General features: G+C 38.9%; 2 protein-coding genes across 2 annotated transcripts; one reads left to right on the top strand and one right to left on the bottom strand.

The window, feature by feature from the left end:
* The first annotated feature begins 1,825 nt into the window (after nt 1-1,825).
* Nucleotides 1,826-8,102, top strand: tyw3 (tRNA-yW synthesizing protein 3 homolog (S. cerevisiae)). The gene is made up of 6 exons (XM_088319771.1): nt 1,826-2,086; nt 3,475-3,555; nt 3,638-3,736; nt 5,732-5,803; nt 7,173-7,306; nt 7,390-8,102. The coding sequence occupies exons 1-6, from the start codon at nt 1,919-1,921 to the stop codon at nt 7,577-7,579; spliced, it is 744 nt and encodes a 247-aa protein (XP_088175897.1). The 5' UTR covers nt 1,826-1,918; the 3' UTR covers nt 7,580-8,102.
* A 2,279-nt stretch (nt 8,103-10,381) lies between these two features.
* On the bottom strand, nt 10,382-19,110 carry rnf2 (ring finger protein 2). The gene is made up of 9 exons (XM_088346910.1): nt 18,955-19,110; nt 15,189-15,285; nt 14,924-15,084; nt 14,163-14,245; nt 13,588-13,720; nt 13,147-13,246; nt 12,341-12,513; nt 11,527-11,716; nt 10,382-11,446 (listed from the first exon to the last, which is right to left on the bottom strand). Exons 2-9 carry the CDS (start codon nt 15,273-15,275, stop codon nt 11,345-11,347), a joined length of 1,029 nt encoding a protein of 342 aa, XP_088203036.1. The 5' UTR covers nt 15,276-15,285; nt 18,955-19,110; the 3' UTR covers nt 10,382-11,344.
* Nucleotides 19,111-20,954: the final 1,844 nt, after the last annotated feature.

The raw sequence follows: 20,954 nt of genomic DNA, 5'->3' as shown, positions 1-20,954 counted from the left end.
TGACCTCAAAACTGTGCTGCGGACGTGCAAACCACTCCGCCGCCATGCTGCCTGATTATGTTTCTTTTTATATTTCTTTTTTTCAAGTTGCAACAAACATCAGATTTAACATATTGAAATGAAAAAGCGACGACGGTTTGAAGCCTAAGGCTCATAAGAGACCTGCCCCGCTAAATAACTGAACGCTGCTTCTAGCAATTATTGCCACACATGATCATGTCTTACATTATTATAACAGTCATTTGGTAGTCGATTGAAAAACGATGGGTATTCTATTAATAAGGGTATTCATCACTTATTTATTTGAAATGTTCTTGCTGCTAAATGGTATTGTACTACAGTATTAATCAAACTTAAGGCAGTTTTCTAATATTTAATTTTTTTCTATCTATCTGACATTGTTATCTTATTTTTATCTTTTAAGTCTTTATCACACGTTTATCCTAGAGTGCAGCCGGTGCACTACACCGGCCCAAGGCATAAGCCAACGAAGCGGCTGCTTAGGGCTTTGCAACCACTAGGGGGCCCTAAAGAGCGGTTAACTTTTCTGGTGTAACACACAAAAAAAAAACAGAAATACTACAAAAGCACTACAAAACTCATCTCATCTCATCTCATTAGCCGTACCGCTTATCCTCATTAGGGTCGCGGGGGGCTGGAGCCCATCCCAGCCATCTCCGGGCAGTGGGCAGGGGACACCCTCAACTGGTTGCCAGCCAATCGCAGGGCACACAGGGACAGACAACTCATTCACTCATTCACACCTAGGGACAAAACTAAATATCAAATATAATGTTTAAGAACAGGGAACTCTTATTTTATAATAAAACCCAAGACAATTACTTTTTTCCCCTGGTAAATTTATGAAATGGGATTTGGCATTGATACAAACAAACAAGCAAGCCAGATACAGGAAAAATTAAAAATACAGTAAGCATAGTTAGGATTCATCCGAAGACTACTTTCACTATATGAAAGATACCAAATGGGTACCTGTCAACCTGTACGGTTTTGCCGTACAAAGTACATCTATTATGCATTTTAAGACGTGTACAACGTACGAGCAAATCTGTACGGAAAAAACGCAAATTTGTCAATTATGGGTACCATCCGGTATACACCGACTATCATGAAACGGCAAATCAATGAAGTCAAACAAGTTCGCCGCGGAAGCCTCTATCTCGGTATCGTTTTTTTTCGTTGCAAACGAAGCGAGCAGTTTGATGTAGTAAAAGGAAGTCCGTCTCTTTCAGAGAACCGGCTTTTTCGGCTCAACTTATTAAAGAGAGCAGTCTCTCAAAAGGCTCACTTGCTTTGATGGATTATATTACGAATTTTTATGTTGTAAAAAGAAGTTAAGAAAAAAGGAAGGGTAAAATGAGAAAATGAAAAAAGACAGGTTTGTGGTTATCCCTTTAATCGGTATATTACAAACAACAATTTAATGCAGAAAATGAATTGATAATTTGAATAAGAAAATGTATTATTTTACTTCATTATATTTTCATGTATTTTTTCCTTCAACAGTGAACGTCCAAGCTACTTAATTTAAAAAAAATGTTTTATAGTAAACCTCATTCATGTCGAGAAACTCAGGATCTCACAAGAAAATGTTAATTAACAATATATATGATATAACAAAACACGTGTACAATATAACATGTTAAACTACATACATAAGCACGTTTGAAATAAAAATATGGTGTAAGATTATTTTGTATTTTGTGAGGGGAAAATAAGACAGTTTGTAAGGGCCGTGGAGGATCACAGGTATTCAAATTGGTCTGGTCTTTGAGTCGATAACACTCCAGTCCTGTAGAGAGCGTCCGTGAATCCGAAATCTATTGCCATTCCGTGCGAACAAGAGTCGACGCCACCATTCATAAATGATGTTTTCGGGTTATTTTCAATTTTACAAATGGAGAAAAACTTTGGCGATTGGAAGCAGCGGTGTCTGAGTAAAGGGGACCTTAGTAAAAAAGGAAATGTTGATGAGGGAATTGTGCATTTAGTATCTTTGCTTAATAACTACCAGGAGTATTTCACCACCAGTTCGTGCTCCGGACGCATTACAGTCATCGAAACGGTATGCGAACATACATATTTATCTGGTTTATTTTTTTTCCTAATGTAAAAATGACACTCTTCAGAAACTCTTATAAATTTGGGAGGAATTTAGGATAATGATATAATCAGGGTTGGGCATGGTTACTTTAACTGGATTACTTTCAATTACTTTTGGATTACCAAATATGCTAATAAAAGACAAAATAAACTAAATATGAATCAAATTACTAAATTGTGTGCAGGCTTGGGGAGTAACGGAATACATGGAACGGAAAAAATGATGTTGGCAAGCTGTTTTGATTTATTTTCATTTTGTCTCTGTCGCATTTTTTGTTAGTTTTGCCGGAGATCAAAGCCAGGAGAGAAAGCTTACCGCGTGTTATGAGTCATCATTTTATTCATCTTTAGTTTATTTTGTATTTTATTAGCATATTTGGTATTGGAGTAATCCAAAACTAATTGAAAGTAATCAAGTTAAAGTAACCCTACCCAACCCTGGATATAATACATAAACTTAATGGTGATGGAAACAGGGGTCACCAACGTAGTGCCCGCGGGCACCATGTGTCTCTCAAGAACAGCTGAATAGACCGAGGACCGAAGAGCTCACCAAAGATGGGTCATTGTGATTTGCTTTCTAACTAACTCGAGAAATTGTTGATATTTTATGTGTATTTAAATACATTATCGATTGTCAAGTCACATTTATTTGTATACCCCTTTATCACAAGATGTCTCAAAGGACTGCACAGGATTACAATCACACCATCGCCTGATCTTAAACCAACATGCAGGCAAGGAAAAATTCAAAACTTAAATAATTTATTCCCAAATTATTTTAGAAATGTGCCCATAATTGATATATTTAAACCACTCAGTGCCCTTTTACATGGCAAATGTTTTAGTGGTTGACCCAGACTATGTTTACCCTACTTCTAATAATAACAACCTGGCTTTCACATAACATAGCTATAAAATAAGTTATTTTAGAAATACATATCAAACAGGTAGCATTTCTTGCTAATCAGTACTATAAAGTAGCTCTCAGCTTCAAAAATGTTGGAGGAAACCGGAGTGCCCGGAGGAAAACCCACGCAAGCACGGGGAGAACATACAAACTCCGCACAGGAAGTCTGGAGCTGGATTTGAACCCACGCAGGAGGTTCCCAAGACATGAACTGTGCCGCACATGCGCTAACCACTGCGCCGCCGTGCTGCCCTATGACTAGATGAAACATTTTTAGCAAAACACTGAATCGTGTCTCTTCCATTAGAAAAATGCGTGTATCAAATGATCCTAATCAGACCTGCAACTATAGTTAACAGTTGACTGAAGCAAAAAAAATGCTGTAAGTTGTATTTAACAATCATTTCTCGTCTTTTTGCGAATGATTCCTTCTCTTTCAGGCCCCTGAAAGCTGTGTTGTGCAGAAAAAGAACCTCGTCTGGCTCTATGTCTCACATACAAAAAGTAAATGTGATGACGTGGTAAGGGTCATTTTCATCACTTGAGTGTGACTGCTTGAATATTTTGCCGGTTTCACCTCATCTCTGTATTTTCTTGTGTCAGATGTCTGCTCTGTCCAGCTCTAATGGCAGTGCTGTGCTCAAGTTTGAGCCATTTGTTCTCCATGTTCAGTGCAGGACACTAGAAGATGCACGATTATTGGTGAGAATAATGTTTTTGTCAAAAAGGGTGTTTTGAAACTTACATGCTGTTATTTTTGACAATGCTCAAGGTACCACCATCAAAATAGGGTATATCAAATTGATGAAAAAAAAAAAACACCCAGTTTATAAACCTACCAACACTAATATTCCAGCCAATGTACCAAAATATCATAGCAGATGTTAGCTGGTCATCTTACCTATTTTTTTGTAATCAAAAATACAAAGGAAGTAAAAGCAGAATGACAGAAGAGGGAGTGAATTTTGTTGACATATGTTTCCATATGTTGGCCTGGGGAGGGATGGGCGCCACCAGGCTGTCCTTGCCCAAGACACACCAAAGGACTGCTAAAATAACCTGTATGTAAATGACATTATGAATTCACTATAGACTAATTTTCCAAGCAATAAGTCAATATATTAACTAGAAGATGTCTCAAACTAGGCTGTGTTTCCTCTTTCGGGTCAGATATGACACCCGACCTAGTCCAAGTCATCGGTGGCAGAGGTATGGCTCTGAGGAGAATTGCCAGCTCTGTAACGCCCCAAACCCAAGCCTACAACATATCAAGTCCAATTGCAAGACAGCACTTTTGCAGGATAGGAATGGGTAACGTCATTTTCTGGTCTGGCTGAAGCTTGCAAAAAGTCCTTGAAGAGAGGAGAATGAAAGCTTCCAAAGACCCTCCTTCCCAGGACGCAAACACTGATCTGCTTCAATGGACAAGGGGCCGAAGTTTAAAACACCAGCCAAAAGGATAGACCACTACTTTTAACACCAGAATGTGACTAGAACATAAGGGTGGAACCTGATATGCAGCTCAAATTTCCACCATCACTTCTCTGAGGTCGGACGTCATCCTGTGGTCCTCTGCAAGCAAGACAGCGATCCTAGCAGAGTGAGCTGTCCATTGGGAGGAAGGAGTAGATGCTGCATATGGAAGAAAGAGCGACAAATACACAGAGGTTGTAGCAGAGTGTCCAGAACTGAGTTGGGCAACATCTATCTACCCTTTGGAGGTTTGCTGCAGTGGGTTTGTTGGAACATTCATCCAACACCTCCTCAGGAAGATTGGATTGAGTGGAGTGAAACTAAAGAGGGCAATCTCAGTAGCCTAGATGGTAGGGCGCCCGCTCCGAGACTGGGAGGTCGCTGGTTCAAGCCTCGGCCGAGTCATACCTAAGACTTACAACATTGGTACCCATTGCCTCCCTGCTTGGCGCTCGGCATTAAGGGTTGGAATTGGGGGGTTTGGTCACCTAATGACTCCCAACACAGCAGTTGGGTCTAAAAACCCGGCGCCGATCGAAGGCGACGAGTCACGTCGATAGCTTCGCGTGACAAAATGATTTCCGGTATATATCATGTTGATGGTTAATACTGGCTGAATAATAATAAATACAAATACAAATCAGGGACCTGGCAGAAGAAGCGGAAAGAGCCAGATACTGGCGGTGGACGAGAAGGAGGGACAGGTCGTAGGGGAAAGATGGGTCCTAGGGGTAGCTGTAGGGGTACATCCGAGCCGTTGCTCCACCACCATGAGATGTTCCAGGATAAATGAAGGGAAACATCAATGAATGGTGGCTCCTGGCTGATGACCCTGCAGTTACCCCTACCATTTGACACCGGGGGAGATGCGTCAGGCAGAAACGCCATGCAGGTAGTTCTTAACTGTGCTCTCATTTATTGGACCTGACCTAATCTTATTTTTTATATACAGATAATGAATGGACACATTATTTTGGGGGTTTTGATCTTTAGATGTTTAAAGATACAAGAGGCGAGTAAGTAATTTAGTCATTTATTTTTAGTGAAATGGATGCGCATTCAACTATTCTGACGTTACAAAGAAAGCGTTGTTTCATGTTGAACTTTGATGGTGGTTACTGTCCAATTATATTTCCTTTGGAAAATAAACTATGTATAGTAAATGAATGGAGGAAAAATGTTTTAATTATTTTTTATTGCTATGTTCTCCTTTTTTATGTTTAGCTTTCTTCAGCTGTACAGTCCGGCTTCAGAAACTCAGGTCTTACTTTGAGCAAGACCGGGAAGATCATCACGGTACGACATTCTAATTTTAAGATTAGATGCATCACCCTATGCAGTATACGTTATTACATAGTAACGAAAATTCCGGACTATAACCTGCTACTTTTTTCCCCAAACGTTCAACCCTGCGGCTTATTCAGTGATGCGGCCAATTTATGTAACTTTTCTAACAGCCGCCAGCGGCGCTCGAGTACAAAAGGTAAGATTTAGACCGGTGGAATATATGCGCCGAGGAAGACTGCATCTTCTTAGCTTGTGCACAAATTAAATTAGCGTAGAAATATTCTAACCATGCAAATTGCAAAAATAAAGGCACATGACGCAGCTTTCAAGCTAAATGCAATCGAGCAGTCCGATAAAGAAGGAAACAGAGCTACTGCACGTGAACTTTACTTTGCGAGCATGGTGCTAGCGTGTTTTTTAATAAGGGAGCGTGGGACGACGTCTATATGACATAGTCTCTTTCCCATACTGGGGAAGACGACTTTGGTGACGTCAGTTATTAGGAGGAAGGCGAGTGCGGTGGTTACTACAAGTACGGTATGTTTTTTTAACAGTCGTTTAATGTGTTGCGAGCGTGTTGGTAGTAGCGTTTTGCTACCCTTCACAGGCACGGTTTAAGATGAAAGTTATAATATTATTATTAAAGCTTTGAAAACTCTCGGTGTACCGTCTTTCTTCGTAAATATGTGTAACCCATGTATAATATGTATTTGCACCTGTATATTTTTGTAATGTATTTATTTGAGACACTTATTCTGATATGTTTTGCAAATAAAAAAGAGGGGTGGAGCAAACGCGGGCTGACGGGAAGTGGGGTAAAGGTGAGTGAGACCTGTTGTGGCGGCGGACAATAGTGGATATATATTTTTCCCACCCTTACCCTTGGAAATATAGACTTTTTTTCCTTGGATTATTTTCAACGAGTACCCGGACTCTGCAGGTCTGCATCAAACGTTAAGTACCAGTATCATTTTCCGTTCATTTTGGCGGCTGTGATTTTTGGACCGTGTACTGCAATAAAGGACATTTAGTTTCAACTGCGCGACTTGAAGTCGTGTCCGGATAAATTCAATGCTTGTGTCACAATTTTTTAACGTGGGCGCATGCGGCTTATATACAGGTGCGGCTTGTGTATGTACGAAATCGGTTTTCTTCTGAAAATGTGGTGGGTGCGGCTTACAATCAGGTGCGCTCTATAGTCTGGAATTTACGGTAATTGGAATACAAAAACTTGTTGGCAGAAGCGGGGATGGGTGCTCTTGCCACCATGCTACATACATTCGAGCAACCAGCATTTCATTTTGCTAATGACTTGGAGACTACTTTTACAGTTGGTTGATTTGCATCATAATTCACCTCTTGCATTTTCTATCTAAAGGCTGTCCGCTGTACCCATAGCCTGGAGGTTCCGCTCAGTTACCAAGGCAAGCTCTTGGTTTCAAACGAGTATATCGATTACTTGATTGGAATAGCCAATCAAAAGATGGAAGAGAATTCAAGACGAATTGAAAGGTAAGAATGTTCTTTCTGGCTGAAGAGTTTTACAGTCACTTAACTGTAATAATACAATCACCTAACCATTAACTCATTTCTAGGTTTTACCAGAACATTCAGACAACTTTGAAGAAAGACAAAGAAGAGGTTGTGACAAAAAAGAAGAATAAAAATGAGTGTGATCAGAGACTAAAACTAGGACTTCGGAACGATGACTGCAAGGAAAGCAGTAGCATCACAGACACGGATGAAGAGCTGAATTTGGATCACTGTTTTAATAGTGTTCTTTAAGACCAATTTCATGATGTATGCGACATCAAAAGATGAGACTGGAGCTTTACCTTTTAAAATACAGTCACTCGTTTTAATGGAGATTTTGCAGACATTTGCCAATGGACATTACTATACTGTATATATATTGAAATGTGAAGTCATGGAATTATCTTGTAAAATATTTCTTCTGGCCATTAAGCAAATATTTATATTTTAAACACGCGTGCCTGGACATCAAACTTGACCCAAAGTTTAACAAAGATGTTTTATATTGGACGGCATTAGCTCAGGAGGTAGAGCGCTTGTTTTGGGATCAAGAGATCACAGGTTCGATTCCTCCGTGTTATGTCGAGGTGTCCTTGGGCAAGACACTGAATCCCTAACGCCCCCAGTAAGTAGGTAGGCGCCTTGCGTGGCTGCATGACCGCGATTGGTGTGTGTGAATGGGTAAAGTGCTTTGGGAGGTCTTCATTGACTTGAAAAGCGCTATAAAATGCAGACTATTTACCATCTTTGGTTGAATAAATGTGTTTTTATAATAGACCTGCTTGTGTCATTGTGATGTCAACAAGTAAGGCCTTATCCGTGAGTAGCAGGGGTCTTGCAAAATTACATCCTTCATCAAAAATGACATTCACACCACTATATTTTGAGGGGGTACGAATTTGTTTTCACAAGAATAACCAAAGCAATAAGGTTTGTGGATTATTCTGCTACATCTGGACATGAGCTGAAAGAACAGAGGAAATGAAGTGATATACTATTCAATAAGAAATACAAGGGTATATGGCACTACAAGAGAAATATTGAGTTGGACAGAACAATTGAAGGGTTCCTACACCATATTTGTAGCCAATTTCAAGCATTTTCTAAAGAGTTTCGAAGCTAATAATCCAATTAAGAGATCTGGTGTGAATCGTGTACAGTATCTGCAACTTAAATATGCAATTTTTAATCTTGCGTGTGCATTTTTTTTAAAGCATGATTTTTAGAGCTTGAGTTGATTGCAAATAAATGTTTTAGCGACAATTCTTTCCATATAGGTGTTGGATAAAAATAGTAATATATTGTCTACATTTTTAATTGCGGGAAGTATTTCCCATAGCAATTTAGCAATTAGAAACTACCTTCATCTTTAGAATTGGCTACAAACTAATGCCAGCTGCAGTTAAACATGAAAGAAAAAAAGTTGCAATGGTAAAGCAAAGCCTCCAGAGAACAGTGTCATCGTCACTTTTAAGCTGACCTGAGAAACATGGCAACAATTTCAATCATTTCAGGCATTTCACCCAAAAACTGCTTATGATAGGTACCAACATTGCTTAGTTTTGCGTGAAAATTAGATTCTTGTTTTTAGTTAAATCTTTGCTCAGTCCAGAAGTACGTAACTACCAGCTAACATTGGTTTACATTTGACCAATTAGTTTAATAAGTCTTATTTGTTTGCATCCAAATATGTTGATTTTTTTCCTCAGGTGCCTGTATTTAAAAAAAACAGTATCACACAGTGGGTTGTTGTTGCAACACAGTAATAAGTCCGTGAAGTGTTACACACTAAGTGCACATGCAGGAGGTGAGGTAGATAAAATGTGTTAACTGGAGAAAAGGATGGCACCTGAAATGTATGAATTTTTGTTAGAATCTCTTTTGCACATCATAAGTATAATGCATTGGTGATGAACCTTACAATATCTCAAAAGATCAAATACTAGTACTTGGTTTACTTTTTACTCTGAAGCTGCCTTAGAGTTCAAATCCTTTCACGAGTCAATTACCGTATTTTCCGCACTATAAGGCGCACCGGGTTATAGGGCACACCCCCAAAAAATAGTTTTGGTCCAATATTTTCCATACATAAGGCGCACCGGATTATAAGGCGCAACAATGGGAATGTCGACAAAACAGTCCGATGATTCAGTCAAACTGATTACCCCCTTAACATTCCCAAAGCTTGCAAAGAAGCAAATACGTGTTGTAGACACGTGCGGATGCGCTGTCCGTACGATGTCAAACAAACAAACATTTCTTAGTTTCCATTTTTTTTTTTTTTTGCTGGAAACTGTGTGGACAGCAAAGTAAGAATTTTATTGTGCAGGGAAACGGGGTTCTTTACTGACAAACACTTCGAATTGAATTTAGTTTAAAAATAGACTCATCACAGAAACATCAAGATCGTTCTAAAACAAGATACCGGGAAAATATAAAGCCGCATAGCTCACCTGAGTTCACTTGCAGCCATCACGTTCAATAATGATACGTAACCATGGTCTTACAACCGTGAGTGTAGTAAATCCAGGAGAGTAAAATATTTACAAATACAGAATAGTAAAAAATGCTTTCTCTATGCCGTAGTGCAACCCAACGTGTGATCCACATTCATCATTTTCGGCCAATTGCAAGCTTTGTTTCACCCCTTTAGCCTATGCGAGCCTGTAAATGATAAAAAGGATCCGCCCCTTTTACCTCCGAATAACTTTAGCCAATAGTGACTGATTCAAATGATGATTGATACATTGGTTAGGAAATGAAACGCCGGTATATAAATCCCAGCATACACCGCGGACGACTTTGTTTTCGGGGGAAAACCTAGTCGGCGGCTGCTTGCTTTAGTTGCAAGACTTTGCGACTTAATATTGATCCATATATAAGGTGCACTGTATTGTAAGGCGCATGGTCAGCTTTTGAAAAAAATAAAGGCTTTCAGGTGCGCCTTATAGTGCGGAAAATACGGTACATGTCCGGGACAGTGTTTATTCGATGATTACTTCCTCAGGAGACCTGGTAACTGCCCATGACAAAATACAACAATTTGGAAGTCTGTTCCAATCTTACAAAATGGCACTTTTATTATCACATGAAAATGTTTTTGGGAAATACAATAGAATTGAGCTTAACGAGTTCAACAGTGACACAACAACACAACAAAAACAGCACATTTAATGAGTTCGCCAGACTTTGCGTGGCCGGGATGTGAGATCATCTTAGCTCAGTCGGTCTGCCCTTTTTCGATCAAATTCTACACTTATTATTTCAAGAGGAGCTTTGAGAGAGATGGATGCCAATGATCAGTCTGGAGAGCTAGGGTCCTAGCTGGTCCCGCTCAAAAAATATAATAAGCATAGTTTTCGTTTTATGTAAGAAACACCCAAAAAAAAAAAAAAACACGGAAATATATACGAGTAAGATCAGTTAACCTCATGTGTATAAAGGCGCAAATATGTGTGTGTGTGTGTGTGGTCCACTGCTTTGAAAGTCCCAGTATTTTTGGGATGCCAGCCTACAAAAGCCTGTAAAGAGTGATCATTTTGTGTACAGTGCGGTCGAGAAAGGGGCTTTGGGGTAAATTTGAGTGGGCGAATGACACATTTTGACATAACAATCCAAATTTCCTAAAATGGTATGATCATGCTCCAATTTACAATATGAACAATATTTTTTTTCAAAACCAAACGCAAGACTGAGTAAAAATATACACGAAAGAGGTTCAGTGTTAAAAAAGACATGTTGCCATTTCAAACTGAATGACTGAAATCTACGATAGCTAGCAATGCATTATCACTTGGTTGCACCGTAAGGATGATGCAGTCGAATAGCTTCTACGGGGAGAGAACATAATACACATATCGAGAAGATATAACAAACGCTTTGCAAACTTTTTACAAGTCATTTTGGAGGATTCCAAAAATCTTCCCCGTTTCCTTCAGACACATTTCACCTTCTTTTATGTGTACGCATGTCCCAGTACACGTCGTGACTTCATGACCGAAGTGGATTTGACTTGCTTCACTTGTGCTCTTTAGTCGGGGCAAAGTAAAGTTCCATGGGCTTGTTCACCTTCCAGTATTTTTCACTAACCAGCTCCAATGAGAAAGATCCGTTCAAAAGCTGGTGGAAAAAAAGGACATATACTTTTAAGAACATAACAGAAAGCCCTGTTGGTGCAGGTTCTACGTATATATACTCACAGTAAACTGGTTTCCAGCAGTAAGGATGTAGATGGTGTACTGTTTCTCTGAAGCTGCCTCCACGTTTACGGGACTGGCCTCAGTGTTTTTTCGGAGCTCCTCCAAAGCCAGGCGGACTGCCAAGTATTTCGACAGGTGGTCCACTGTAGCGTTTCCAGATGTCTTGATGTAGCGAGGCACAAACTCAACACTGCATCGATTAAAAAACAGTGACTATCATTTGCAAAAGGATTGCTTGCCTGGCAGAAAAAAAAAAGATTCGGGATGCTTCAGAATATTAATGACAGAAGTAAATAAGATACTGACATTTATTTTTCCTACCTTGTAATGTAAGCATTAAATAATAAATGACAAATATTGGGACATAGCGGCTGTAAGGCTCTTCTGAACCTCAGCCCAGTTCTTTTATCTCAAATGTTCTCTATATTAGAAACAGGAATGAGGAGACAGCATATTCTCTTTTAACAACTGGATGTCAGAAAGATTGAATATATGACTTTTTCAGAATGACGTGGAAGAGGTCTGTCTTATCTAAGATAGTGCCTAGTCTTATACTGTATAGCCACCCACCTACACTCAGCCTCTTCAATGTGCCAATTAGACTCAATGGTCTTAAATGTTTCAAACTGGATAATGTGTTTAAGAGTGATTTTAGATTGTAAAACGCCAAGCAAGGACAAGTCACAGCAACCTAGTGGATCAGCTCAAGTCTTCTATCCCACATCTGACAGGCCTAATCTAACAGGGGAAGTTTCTTGGATAAAATCAATCCATAAAAAATATCGTAAAAGCAATCTACTTAAGTTCAATTTACCTGTTATGACCGTCATCCTTTTCCATGAGTGTGGGGTGCGGCCTAAAAACCAACTCAATTTCGCTGGCACCGCTGTCAATTACAGAGTCTCCACCTCCATTCTCAGCAGCATTGTCCATGTCAAGTCCACTGTCATCACTTGTCTTGGTACGTTTTATGCTTGGACCGGCCTCCTGTTAGATTGTTTCAAAAGAAAAAAAAAGAGGAACAAGCACACAGAGAAATTGTGAGCTCAATGCGTATCACTCATTCCTTTAGGGTACTGTTCTCAATTGGTCTGACTTCAGGACACACCGTCCGTCCTACCCCCATTACAAGCCATGACCGAAATTAAGAAAAAAGAAATCCACTTATTGAATGTATTAAATAAAAGGATTGTGCATTTTAAACCTCATATTCACTTAAAAATAGAAAAATGACCAACACAATGACTTATAATGCTCAAATTAATGCTAAATTGGCTGCATTTTCAATTAGATCCATAACACTTTACTTTTGTGGCTTTGTCTTCAAGATAATAAAATCCATATATAATCCACTGTATCTGCATTTGGACATGCTCAATGTGTGTAAACAATCCATCTTCCTTTTTTAGTGGTGTTAAATGGTGGGCGTCAACTCACATTATTATTTGAGTATTATTACCATCTAAAGTTAAGGAGTTTAAATTACCCTGATTTATTAGCATTATCTTGCCAAGGCAGAGGCACGTGACCCCTCAAACGGGTCTGTTACACACGATTGGGTCCTGACCCTCCAGTTGAGAAACACTGCTTTAGGATGATGAACTATTGATATACTATTACCTGATTGCTGTGGACGGACGCATTACTGCAGTGTGAAGAGTCGCCGTTATCTTCGGCCCCGCTACCGTTCTCAACTGTTTGTCTTTTACCACGCTGCAGTCTGACCAAAAACGGAATTGGTACAATTTATATCAAAACTTTATCTTTCATCAATAGTACCAAATAGGCCAGTTGATTTCAGTAGACATAAAGCAACACAACTTTTGGTGAGTATTTACTCGGGAACCAGTCTAATTTCTCAAGCTGCTTATAGTTGAAAAAGTTTGAGGCGGTTTAATGTTCTACTGAAAACAATAATGAAAAGCTACACAATTTATACTCAACGTTTTGTCAAGAAATTATTGATAAAGCGTATTCACAGAAAACACACACAATAAGACTTGCTGGATTAGTGTGAATATTGCATTACTTTGCATAAATGCATGCGACATGTTCATTTACCTGTTCATAGCCTGTATCTTCAGACCTTCCTCTATGCTGTGGGAAAGTGCTTGCTGGTTGTTATGTTTGCTAATACGGGCCAACACTCTTTCCTGGTGCGCTTCATATTCATCCCGGCTAGGATATATTTTACCTGATGGAGTGAATGACAGCAAAACACAAGTTTACGTCCCTCCTAAAATTTGCTTCCTGAGCACCAGAGAACAGTACTTTTTTTAGTTATTGCGACTTTTTCGTGTTGACACTTTTGAGTGAGAAACACGTTAAGGCTATGCCACAAAACAAGGATTTCAGACAAGGATTAATTTAAGTCAAGATTGTTTGTCAAAAAAAGGGAGTCTGAGATGCTAAAAACAGTTTTTGACAATCTTTGTTAACAAAGCAGGTGGTGTTGTGAAGAATTAAAGAGTAGTCATTAACCTGATAGAGCCCCAAATTTTACCGATTGGCACAGGCTTGTGCCCAAGTAGCGAGTGTTGTTTTGCAACACACTATTTAAACAAAGTGGGACTTTCAATTCCACGCAACTAGTGCTTCATTTTTCTAAAGTTTTAAAACAAATATAGGAGACTTACTTATCAAGGCATCGAAATTAGGGTCTGGACGCAGCGACCTTTTGGAAACCAACTTTTTGCGACATGTAGGACATTCTTTGTTGCTGAAATCACAAAACAAAAAGAAAATAAATTTGCGACAGTAAAAATATGACAATACAAAATTGGAACCGATATTACAGTGTGGCCCCAAGTAAGCATTCATCGGGTCAGGTAAATTTTACCATTGGGGCAATAATGGGGCATCATGTGGTCCCGTTATCAGTCCAATAACGAGCATCTTTGACCTGAGCTTCGTGCTTAATGTGCATTTATGTCCACGCATGTGGATGCCAGGTCTTAGGTTTTTTTAAAAAGAGGAAATCTGATGTCTGTTTAGCTTTGTGCCAAGTTGAAATAATAGTTTGCACATTAGAAATGGGGGAGTTGTAAAATTGAATAGACATGAACAATTTTTGCAAAGAGTCGAAAATGTCCCCCCCTTTTTTTTCCTCTCCGATCTCCATGGCATAGATTTAGTTGCATCTTTATTCGTGTACATCCCACCCATTTATTATTATCATTATTATTTTTAACCTTTTTTAGTTTTCAGCATTAACCAACACAATGCCTTAGGGAGAATCCTTGTTATAAACTCTGTGTGTATATTAAACACAATTTGTGGCAGGTCCCAAGGAAACAGCAGGAGTGACTTGTACACTAAATTACAAGAACTCTGGTTTAAAAATACACAACAAACAATGGAGAGGAGTGGGAAGAGGGGTGGTTGGATCGTTACTTACCCAGATCGCAAAGCTGTAATAATGCAATCAGCACAGAAACGGTGCAGGCATTCTTTTGTTGTCATTGTGTTTTTCAGCATATCCAGACAGATTGGACACATTAGCTCACTGTGTAACGATCTGGGTGAAACTGCAATCTCCAACCCATCTGTGATAGCTTCCTACACACATAAAAGGAAACAACAGGATCAATGCTGACCAATCTGATTTGATTGGAGGTTTAACAATTAAAAAAAAGAAAGATAATACAATAGAAACATTTTACCTGTGGCGTTCTCTGTAGTTCATAAAGGCTCAACTCCCAGGTCTTACTCAAGGGTTGAACCCCATTGGTTTGAACAGTTTGAGTCATTACTGTAATGCTGAAACGACATTTAATAGATGTTGAGATCGTGAAAAAGTACTTGTTGAATTGTCTGCAAGAGGAAACTATGGTTGATATGGATTAAAAGATGTTGTTATGGTGTATCATGCTAATACATTTTTTTTTACTACGCATTAGTTTAAACAGTTAAAAATAAGTATCTTAAATAATGTCTTCCCCTACAGGAAGATATGGGGATGAACAATGTTGTGTTAATCTATGTTGACGATTAATAATAAGGATAATTCGGGACTTTTTACAACAATTCGAGGTGTTTGAAAATATTTATTTTACATTTAAGTGCCAACCTTAGGACAGCCAATCACCAGCCCCATTTCATGGTTGCCAAAGAATGACATCAGTGACTCAGTCAAAAATGTATGTGTCACATTTGATCCCAATCTGTCCTTCCAAACACACGCATATTACTAGAACAGCTTTTTACCATCTTTGCAACATTGCTAAACTTTGCCCTGATGCCCCAGTCTGATGCGTAGATTATAATTAAGGTTTTTGTTACCCCATGTCTCGATTACTGTAATACAATACTCTTCGGTCTCCCAAAGTCCAAAACCAAGAGCCTACAGCTCGTACAAAATGCAGCAGCGAGGCTTTTAACTAAGACAAGTTTGATCACATTACACCGATTTTAGGTAACCTGCATTGGTTCCCTGTTAGTTTAAGATGTGATTTTAGGGTTCTGTTGGTATTATACAAAATCATCAAGGAGTTGCTCCCTCATATCTTTCAGATTTAATTTCTCCCAATGTTCCAATCCGGAGCCTTCACTCTGAAAATGCTGGTCTACTAGTGATCCCAAGAGGCAATAAAGAGAACCGCAGGTTCGAGAGCATTCTCCATTCGGGCCCCGGTGTTGTGGAATGCTCGCCCCCCTGAGATCCGATCTGCAACCTCAGTGGAACTGTTTAAATCTAACTTATAAATGACCCATATTTTATGTTGACAATATCCGTGTATTATTTGTTATTGCAACATCCGTTGTAGCCTGGTCATCCTGGAAGGCGGATTACCACATGTGCGGTCCCTTCATGTTCCTCATGCTGAGGTTTTTAAGTTTTTCCTTGCCCTCATGTAGGTTTTAGATCAGGGGATGGTGTAATAATAGTCTGTAGTTTGCAAGCATCTTTGGTCTGTGCAACCGTTTGCGACTCCTTGTGATCAAAGACTAAACAAATAAACATGACTTGAGATCAGAAGCCAGTCAGTGACAATTGACTCACAGTAAAGCAATAAATCAATAAAACCGAACATACAAAATCTTTGTGACTTACGACCCTAATAATCCTATTGTAATAAAATATATAAGGTATTGCTATCAATATAGCCATAAAGTTCAAGGTTAGTAAGGTGTCACACTATAGCATGGGTCTCCAACCTTTTTCAAGTCGAGAGTTACTTTTTGTTACTATTGAGCAAAAAGGGCACCATGTTTGTAATGCATTTTAAAACACAGTTTGTAAGGGTGCCTGAAATCCTTAAATACTAATAAATACTCATTTTAATGTTGTGTTTTCAAGGTATTAGAGTGCTTGAATTTTGGGTGACGTGCTTGTAAATGCTTGAAGTTGTTGCTTTTTCTTTCTGACTCGATTAAAGAAAAATCAAAGTGTGCTTAAAAAGGATACTAACACTGCTCTCATTGCAACTTTTAGAGAGAAGGGAGGCATCCATCAAGCCATAGCTTTACGATTTGATGTCGTTAACGGATATCTGATTTTAATGGTACAGGAAAAATGTAAAAAGTTATTTTGAAAATCTTCAAAAAGTGATTGAATTCAATCATGAAAATGTTGTACAATCCCTGAAAATAATAATTCATCATTTGTTGTTTTAATGGTATGGTATGTTATTACCACGTTGTCGTAAGTCGGGTTAAATATAATCAGTCAACAACTAAAAAAAATAATTTTACTAGAAAAATCAAAATGACACAGCACTGGTGAGCTATTTTCAGAACAGGTTTGCGGGCACCTCAGCTATGCTTAAGGTGCACCACGTACGATGACCCCTGTACTATACCTTCACCAGTCACCCTGGTATTTTTTTTCTTACAAACAATATAGCACAATATAATACCTTGCTTCCCTTATTAATGATGGCAAGTGCCCTTATTACGTGATAATAAACCTTACAAAAACAATGCAGCACCTATTTAATCACAGCAAGAATGACTAGAAAACCACAAAATTATTAGCAATCTACAACAGCATTGCCGTCTGATAATAGTGACCGAGACGATCCAAATTCGTCAAATGGGCACGAAAAGATCGGTAAATGTATTTTAGCAAAGATTTTTTTCCCCCCTGCATTTTTTTAAAATACAGAGCACACAATTTGAAATTATCGAATCACGTATAAAATACGGGGAAAATGTATACGTTGGCAAGGTGTGGAATATATTTTATTTCCACAGCTAGTTTAGAAAACAAGTGTCAAGGGCAGCACGGTGGTGCAAGGGTTAGCGTGTGTGCAGTGAAGTTCTGAGGTCATGAAATCGAACCTCCTGTGTGGAGTATGGATGTTCGCGCTGTGCTTTTGTGGGTTTCCTCCGGGCACTCCGGTTTCCTCCCACATTCCAAAAACATGCATCTTAGGTTGATTGGCTGGTCCAAATTGTTCCTGGGTATGAATGAGCAACTGAATTGTCTGTCTCTGTGTGCCCTGCGACTGGCTGGCAATCAGTTCAGGGTGTCCCCTGCCTGAAGATAGCTAGGATGGCACCCTACTGAGGATAAGCGGTGCAGATAATGGATGGAGTCAAGTCAAGTCATGTTTATTTGAATAGCTCTTTATCACAGGGAGTCTCAAATGGCTGCACAGACCAGATTGTTGCAAACTACAGACTATTGTAAACAGCATGCCCTGATCTAAAACCTACATGAGAGCAAGGAAAAACTCAAGAACCTTGAGAAACCTTGAGAGGTAATCCCCCTTCCAGGATGACTAGGCTGCAACAGATGTTGCAATACCAAATAATACACAGATATTGTCAACATGAAATATAGGTAATTCATAAGAGAACTTTAGAACCCTAATAATGCAATTAAAAATAGACCAAAAAAAACATGTTTAGGAAACACCAGAGTGGTAGATCAAAAATAAAACCACTTTGTTATACTGCGCTAGTCAAATGACAAAATTGATGTCCTAATTTGACAGACACTAATATCGATGAATAATATATCGGATAACATGCACGTTGTACACTATATCGGGGGGCAGGGGGCATAATTTTAAAGAATAACACAATTACTATACACGAACCTTTCATCACTCAGAAATTCTAAAATGCTAAGGAAAGCTAATGCTAACCTTCATAGCCATTAGGCCAAATCTCTTCGTTGTTGTGGTTGAGGACGAGTTGTTTTATTTAAGATCCTGTCACTAGGTTACATTTTCAAGATCATCTTGCATTTCACATACATATAAAATGTCCGAGTCGCAAATGTGCAGAAACATTAAGCTAGTCCTGGTGACAGAAAATAAACAACAGCGTCCGACAGAATTCCAACACGAAACACAAGCGTGGGTTTAGAACATTAATTTCAAGGTTTGACGGGGTGTGAATACCTATAAAAAATAAAGAAAAGAAAACAGGCGGAGGATAATCGTCGTTTGTGTGAAATTACAAGGTTTTGGTACTTACTTGAAGGTATAGGTCGATAAAACAGCGTACGTCTTGGTGAATTCAATATGGCAGAGTTGGCGTACAAGGAAGCTTTCTTTTTCTTCTCTTCCTTTTGTCTCGACTGCTGTTTGGTGAACTCCGGTGCGCGTTACTGCCCCCCTTTGGAATGGAGCGGAGTCTTTTCCTGGTTGCTGAGGTACAGGACAGCATTCATTTTCTGCTTATCCTCAGTAGGGTCGAGGGGATACTGGAGCCCATCCCGGTCATCTTCAGGTAGTGGGCAGGTTACATGGAGACATACAATTAATCACACGCTCATTCATACTTTGGAACAATTTGGATCCGCCAATCCACTTGACATGCATGTTTTTGGAGTGTGGGGGGAAAACGGAGTGCCCTGAGGAAACCCGGTACGGGGAGAACATGCAAACTCCACAAAGGGGAGGCCGGTAACTGGAATTAAACCCTGCACTGTGGGGTTGACACGCTAACCTCTCAGCAGAATGCAGGACTGTTTTATTACATTTAAATATTCCGATCAAGTTGTTTATCTTGTCATTTTTTATTTGTATAGCCCTTAATCACAAACAGTCTCAAAGGGCTGCACAGGTTATTGCAAACCACAGACTATTATTACACCATCCCCTGGTCTAAACCCTACGTGAGGGCAAGGGAAACTCAAAAAAACCTCAACATGAGAAAAATGAAGAAACCTTCAGTAATAGAAAATACTAGATTCTGAATTTATTATAAATAAACTGAAACATTACAAGCTTTTTATTATCTTAATATTGCTAATTATGGCTTACAGCAAAAATGGGAAAACTTTTTGAGTCGCAGGCTGCAGGGGAAAAATATGATTTTATTTTTTTTGTATACCAATACAGTCATGAATCCAATCCAAGTCATGAGTGAAAATATAACGCCGCCCTCTATTTTTAGGCTTTCTTTAAATGCATTTATTTCGCATTCCAGTTGGCAAGAAATTGAAATTATATATGTAACGGGTCTAATAATAACTTTTGTTTTATTGAAATTCCTGCTGAAATATGTGAATAGTTTTTGATAAATGTCCTGCAATGCTGAGTCCAACAGTGCTATCTGCTGGTATGGGGTGGGGTCTGGTTTTGGCTTCTAACATGTGACCAGGAGGCGGGGTTTGTTGTTGTGTCTTACCAGGGAGAACTACAAAGGTAAGACATATCTTTTGGTGCTCCACAAAAGAAGTTAATTTTAAACATTATAACCCCAGCTGACAAATCTCTCACCATGCATAGTAATGTGATTGATATTGTCAAGCTGTTTAGGTTTATTTTCGTTTTGTTTCTGTTTTACTAAATATTAATTCCCCTTGTAGAGATCAAAGAGATCAGACCCAGCAGAAAAAGCTAATGTTGTGACTCATCTATTTGCAGGTAAATTGTACCCATTTTTATACTCATTATTGTTTTTATTCCTATTTTCTCATATACATTAAAAAAGGATGATGTTGGTTAAAATTCAGACTAAAGAAAAACATGTTGAATTCATTGTAAACGTTAAAAATCCACTATACGATCTCTTGTTAAAAGTATCTTGTTAAAATGTAAAGGTGTAAAAATGTATTGTGATATTCTAAAATGTATTTTCTGTAAAGTGAAAAGAAAGCTCTTTGATATGCTTTGTTGTTAGTCTTACCAGAGAGAACTACAAAGAGATCAAAGAGATCAGACCCAGCAGAAAAAGCTAATGTTGTGACTCATCCATTTGCAGAAACTGTAATAATAAAAACCTCATCATCCAGTCCAGCGTGAATGTGGATCTTTGGTGGGACACGTACACCGCGGTTACATATAAACATGGAGAGTTGGTCACCTAATGACTCCCAACACATCAGTTGGGTTGAGCGAAGGGGCTGGGAATCCCCTCCTCTGTATCAATCTCCAAGAAAGAGTCAGGAATGTGTTCTTGAATCTAGCCACCTCCCACTAGGGGGATGTGGCGCCGGTATATATATATATATATATATATATATAAAA

The sequence above is a fragment of the Urocampus carinirostris genome, chromosome 1, assembly GCF_059441175.1.
Source record: "Urocampus carinirostris isolate Australia breed hairy pipefish chromosome 1, RoL_Ucar_1.0, whole genome shotgun sequence".
Classification (NCBI taxonomy): domain Eukaryota; kingdom Metazoa; phylum Chordata; class Actinopteri; order Syngnathiformes; family Syngnathidae; genus Urocampus; species Urocampus carinirostris.
The sequence above is the reverse complement of the archived record's forward strand: the minus strand, read 5'-3'. Positions and strand labels throughout refer to the sequence as shown.

What these genes read in the sequence shown, in the direction of transcription:
- tyw3 (XM_088319771.1), top strand. Translation starts at nt 1,919, where the DNA reads ATGGAGAAAAACTTTGGCGATTGGAAGCAGCGGTGTCTGAGTAAAGGG. An exon ending in AGACCGGGAAGATCATCACG is followed by an intron (nt 5,804 to 7,172) that starts GTACGACATTCT and finishes TTCTATCTAAAG; the next exon opens with GCTGTCCGCTGTACCCATAG. An exon ending in AATTCAAGACGAATTGAAAG is followed by an intron (nt 7,307 to 7,389) that starts GTAAGAATGTTC and finishes ACTCATTTCTAG; the next exon opens with GTTTTACCAGAACATTCAGA.
- rnf2 (XM_088346910.1), bottom strand. Translation starts at nt 15,275, where the DNA reads ATGACTCAAACTGTTCAAACCAATGGGGTTCAACCCTTGAGTAAGACC. An exon ending in AAGATACAGGCTATGAACAG is followed by an intron (nt 13,247 to 13,587) that starts GTAAATGAACAT and finishes GTTTTTGGTCAG; the next exon opens with ACTGCAGCGTGGTAAAAGAC. An exon ending in CTGCTGGAAACCAGTTTACT is followed by an intron (nt 11,447 to 11,526) that starts GTGAGTATATAT and finishes TTTTTCCACCAG; the next exon opens with CTTTTGAACGGATCTTTCTC.